Source organism: Centruroides sculpturatus, unplaced genomic scaffold, assembly GCF_000671375.1.
Source record: "Centruroides sculpturatus isolate CEXI.00-Female unplaced genomic scaffold, Cexi_2.0 scaffold2286, whole genome shotgun sequence".
Classification (NCBI taxonomy): domain Eukaryota; kingdom Metazoa; phylum Arthropoda; class Arachnida; order Scorpiones; family Buthidae; genus Centruroides; species Centruroides sculpturatus.
Genome location: NW_019386465.1, coordinates 17258 through 23091, shown reverse-complemented (window position 1 = coordinate 23091; position 5834 = coordinate 17258). Strand labels below are relative to the sequence as shown.

General features: G+C 38.9%; 1 protein-coding gene across 1 annotated transcript; it reads right to left on the bottom strand.

Annotated features, from left to right (window-relative positions):
• Positions 1–2144, bottom strand: LOC111615065 (growth arrest-specific protein 1-like). Its single transcript, XM_023356441.1, has one exon. The coding sequence runs from the start codon at positions 1897–1899 to the stop codon at positions 1243–1245; it is 657 nt and encodes a 218-aa protein (XP_023212209.1). The 5' UTR covers positions 1900–2144; the 3' UTR covers positions 1–1242.
• Positions 2145–5834: the final 3690 nt, after the last annotated feature.

The following is a 5834-nucleotide window of genomic DNA, read 5'->3' as shown; positions in this document are numbered from 1 at the left end:
TTGAACTGAAAAAGTCAATAAATTTAATTTTTCTCAAAATTTCTGTAGAAGTTTTTTCCAGGTTTTTGTTAAAGGACGAAAGAGGGACTTTTAGGGAGAAGCTGACGAAAACAAAAAAGGTGGGCGATCCTTTTAAAAAAGAAAATTAAACGTCGTGTTTGGGTTTCACTTAGGAAAGTTCCGGCCGTAAATTATAAATAAACGTAACCGAATCGCGTTTATAAAGTAAGAGTTAAGACTATTCGAGATAAGACTTCAGAAAAAAACGTAAAACGGGAATATTCTTTCTTATCTACCAGAAAAAAAAGACATTACTTCGCTATTCGGGTAGGAAAGGGCGTATTCCTCCAAAGAAGCCCGTTATCCCCGGGCTATATACGAGTAGAGGGGATAAAATGCCACCGGACGGAGCAGGGAAAAGCAATTTCCCCCCTTTTCCCTTACACGGATCAAATTTTCCCCCCGCTACTGGTTAAATGGACCAGAACGTGTTTTTGTTCGCCGACGCCAAATTTACGCGACTCTATCGTCGTCTTTTCTTAGTTTAGGGAAGTGTTTGTTTAAATCCAAGATCACGTTTCTAGTTTAGAGGTCGAATAAAGACACTCCTCTCGTTCTTTCCCTTGAATACATAATGGGAGGAAGATGGCGAGTCCGAGGTTTGTTTACTGTTTTTTGTAGAACCTCCGAACAAACCCGCTTCTATATTTAAACCGGAGAAGTATTTAAAGATGCTGAGATAAATAGAATATTTGTGTCGTCGGCAGATTTTCCCACACCCCCCGAAGGTCGCCTCCTCCGAAATAACTGGTCCACTAAAACTCCATCCCTTCGAGATAATTTACGAAGTCGTCTGACACTTCTAAAACTGTCAACGGTCTCCTTAAAATCTGGAAAAATATCCCTCTAGAGGAATTTTTTTAATAAAACAATGAAACATATCGAGGTAAAATCGGAATTTTATCTGATATTCCCTCGGGGAATATTCATCGTCTTTCGCTACTTTTCTACCGATAATTCTGGGACATTTAAACGAGGAACATCAGCTTTTAGGGAATGTTGGTGGCTTTTTACATCTTTAAATATCTAACAATCGTTCTAAAGTCGATTTTGTACATAAAAAACTCGAATTATCGATAACGTTTAAAAATATACCTACCAGAATTCGGTAGATTTAACTTAACGCGGCACAGGTCGTTTTTATATAAATTATTCCCGATTACATCTAATTCCTATACACCGTCAGACCAAGAGAAAGAGGGGGAGAAGGCAAAGAAGATGAAGACAGGCGATCCACCTCGAGAGCGATTCGGGAGCGTCCGACTGGACCGCTTCCGGTTCCACCGTATTCCACTTTTCCCGGCAAGTGTCGGTTACAGTCTGATGACAGGGATAATCCTCCACCCCTCTACACTGACACTCGAACATCTCTCGAGAGCGATCCAAGGAGCGAAGGATGTCCAAACTCCTTCTACACGAGTCGCTACAGGTACCTAGATGCACGACAGAAGCGCAATGGCTCCTGTAATATCCCAAGGCTCTGGAACAATTATAATCCGAGGCACACACCCAGGAGGCTTCTCCGCAGTCTTTGGCTTCGTCTTCTTGGGTGCAGGACTTCATGGTGTTCGTGCTTAGAAGGCAGAACTCGTCGTCTCCGCAGTTACAGTCCATCAGGGATTTTCCCGCTCGAGTCTCCGTCAGGTGTCGAACGCTTTTCTTGCACACTTCGCTGCAACCCAGGCTTCTGCCTGCCATAAAGTCCCCGCAGTCGATCATGTAGGTGTGCAAGGAGCCGCTACATTCCGTGTCCGAAGAGCAGGCGTTCTGTGCCGAGTCGCAGGAACTTCTCGTCGCCTGTGATCTGCCGAACAAAATCCAAACGAAGAGGACGATCATGTCGGGCGGGCGGCATCCGCCTGGCGTCCGTCTTTCCCGCGAACTGACTCGTGTAGGGGTGCGAGGACGCCTCGAGGGAGTCGGCCGCGCTGCAGACGACCAATGGAGTCGTTTCGCAACCGCACAGCCTATTTACTAATGGAGAGAGAGAGCCGGACCCGTCCACTTTTAAAACCGAGAATCCTCCATCCGCGACTCTCGTGGGAAACTCGATCGACCGAAATCCCCCTACCGGCAAAAAAGAAAAAAGTAATAAAATAAAACCCGTCGAACCACAATCCGTTTAGGGATTTTACCTGCACTTCCAAGATTTTTCCCCCGCTACACCTGTAAACCGTGGTTACGCCGACCGGATTGGCCAGCGGGCCGATCGACCGTAACTAAACTTTATGTAGACTGTGACGCGGTCCGGTCGCGGTCTAAATAAAGTTTGGAGAGAGAGTGGAGACAAGCTCTTCCTTTTGTCGAAGCGTTTTAATGGTCTTAAAAATACAAAAGGTACAAACCGTCCTCGTATAAAGAAACCAGACCATCGTCTGCTACTGTACGGAAAAAACTCGATTAGGAGGGAAATTTCCCTTTGTCCTGTATCAAAACTTAAAATTTCGCAATACTACGCTAAGATAAATTGGAATAATCGATGTTAATAAACAACACGGTTAATAAAAAAAATGTCATACTTCCAGCTTATAAATAATTGATAACGCATTATATGCGGAGGAAGCTGGGCTTCTCCACAATATAAACAGGATGTAGGGTAATATAAAACAGATGCGAGGAGCATTTGTTATCCGGATCGATGCCCGTTCTATAAATATATTTAAACGATGACACACGGCCTTCTACTAACCACGGCAATTGGTCTCCGGAGGGTGTCCTCATCAGCTGTCCCACGAACTCCGCGATAGTTTGAAGACTAATCTGTGAAAGGCACGACGAACCAACAGAACAAAAAAATATGCCAAAATGACGGAAGCGGCGGTGACCAAGAATCCCGCCGCCTCGAAAATCAACTTTGGCGAAAAGATCTTCCACACCATCAGATGTCTCCGGAGGATGAAACAGGAAACGGCCGCTCCCGACAGCTGTAAAAATACAAATTTGTAAATGTGTCCGCTTAGATCCCTGCGCTAATTACTGCCTATTTTAAATCATATTCTGGATAGATAATTTGATTTTTTTTTATGGTAAGAGAAATTCTTTATCTTCTGGAGATGTGGAAGATGAGAATAAGAAATTTTCATTTCTAACACACTATAAACAATAGGACAGAAATGAAGATTTCCCATTCTCTAATAGAAAAGTTCTGTTCTTTCCAAATTTTGGCCAAAAAGAAATATGGAAAAAGTGTGGATCTTCCATCTATCCAGAGCATATGAAGTTTAAATTTGTCAAATAATTCCTAAATCCTAAATTAATAAGATGATGATAACATATTGATAGAGTTCATATCCAAACTCTAAACCTGACTGGGATTTTATACAATATTTATTGTTTATTTAAATACTATTCTGAAAGCTTAACAGGTACTATATAAAATTATTATATATATACAGTATATAATCTCTGAAATAAGGATGAACAATGCTTGCAACTACCTGATGCTGGTATTCTTTATTAAATATTTTGAAATTTTTGGAAGGGGCGAGCCTTAAATTGTTGGTACTTGTGGATAGTCTTTTGATGTTGCTTTTTTTATGAATTAATGGTGATGGACGTAAAGCTATGATTTCCTAACATGCATTTCTTTATCTATAATATTTTAAAATTATTAATAAATGTTAATTTTTATGTCACAATGAAGACCTTTAATAATTACTAAACATGATATAAAACATAAAATAGGATAATAATTAGAAATCAGAGAATGAAAGCAAAATGTTTGCCAATAAACTATCAAATATTCCGTAACTGAAGATGTAGAAATACTTAAAAACATTTATTACTAACTATATTGTAACGGTATTAATCTGACAGAAAGGTCTTTGTGAAAATTTACAGTTTCCATACCGTTATCTTGTGTTTACCAACCAAATTTATTTTGGTTCTTCTCCCGATGTACGTTATCCCATCCCAACTTGCTAAGCTGTCTAAAAATAATCTAATTTGTCAATTTTTTTGCATGCCGACTTTGATTTCCCGAACGTGTCTTGTATATCTCGGAGAGAGGACTCTCTACGTGTCGTTGAGATATACGAGACGCCGATCGTCATTTAAAGACTACTTGGTCACTTCTAAAGTATAAAAAAAAACCTGATAAATCCTTTGGCAGATGGAATATTTTCACATACATGTTCTTGAATTATTTTTAATCATTTAAAATAACCATAAATCCTAAGAGAATGGTAAGATCCATAAAGACTTTTTAACTTAAAAATTGTTTTTGAATGTAAATGTTATGTTGANTTACATTGACGACTAACAAATGACCCAGATAGAGTAGCCATTTTGTAAAAATACAGCGCCCTCTATAGTTCATGAAAAACGCGAATAACGTTTTCTTCGTTTATAAAATATATTCAATTATTAATATTTGTGATTAGGCTTACCAGACGTTCCGCTTTGACAGGGTCTGTCCCGGTTTGATGACGCGGTCTCTGCGTCCCGGTTACTTACTTGATAAAATTTTAAAAGTGCCGAATATACAAGAAGTAAAAATAGTGCAACCCGGGGTAAGATGGCGATACGACAACTAAACTGTCCCCTCTGTTACACTCACTGTTGCCAATCTAAATGTCTAGATGTTTTCCCTCAAAATTTATATCGTGTGGCCTAATGAATTTACATGTTTTATTTTTCAACCACATTTTTTCACAGAATTTGTAATAGCGTGTAGCCTATGAAATGCAGATATTTTTATTTAAATTTTAGATATTTTGTTTCAATTAGAGTTGGAAACACTGAAACTTACACTGGCACGTCATTGTCGCGTACGTCCTATCTTATTCGACTCGATATTTGCCATTATTTCGTGCTGCGCATTAAATTAATCTCCAAAATGCCAAAAAACTGCGCGTTTACTGATAAATTAAAAAAGGATTATCCGGTTTTGAGAAAAGTTTGTGATCGTATTGACAAAGCGAAATGTGAACTGTGCTTTTCAGAATTTTTTGTGAGCGTTCGGACATTAAAAATTACTTGAAATGTGCGAAACATAAGGCAAACCTAGTAGCAGCGGAAGAAACTTCCTCAAATATATTGTCATGTTTTTATTTTCTGTTGTATTTTCTGAAAATTCTTCCGGTTTAAGAAAAAGATATTATGGTAAGCCTATTTTTGATGGAAGGTTCTACGGGAAAAAATCGAATGCGGTAAGTCCAATTACTCGTACTTTTATATAAATAAGTAGAATATTACGGCTCGAAAGCTTAACCGCGTTGTCAATGTAGCGTTATTCGTTTTGCTGGTATATTCTTTTATCTTTCTTGTAATATGTTTAGTAATTATCGCCCTCCCAAAATGGTCACGCTCTTCTTCCTTACCCGTGCCCGAAAGATATTCGCTTTTTACCAACGAGGTAAAAAGCGAATATCCCGAACCGGCCGCCATCTTTGAATCGAATCGAACGTGCGTCCGCCACGACACACTGGAAGAAAGAAAGCTGCGCACCTGCAGGAAATAGCTACTACAGATACGACTGTTCGTCACTTAAATACACAACTTTCGGGTCTAATTTGCAGAACCGATAAATAATATAATAAACGAAATACAGTGATACCCCGAACTTACGCGATAGGTGGGACCGAGCGATAACCGCGTAAGTCGAATTCGCGTAAGTCGGGGTATAATTTCGCATATAAATACATACAAATAATTTTTAATTGGGGCCGGAGACTAAAGAAAACAATAATTTAGAAAAAATGTTTAATAAAATCTTAGATAATACATATGTATAACAAATTAGGCCTATATTATTTTACAATTTTTCACATTTA

Excerpts from the sequence above, each read along its gene's own strand:
- LOC111615065 (XM_023356441.1), bottom strand. The coding sequence starts at position 1,899 with ATGATCGTCCTCTTCGTTTGGATTTTGTTCGGCAGATCACAGGCGACG.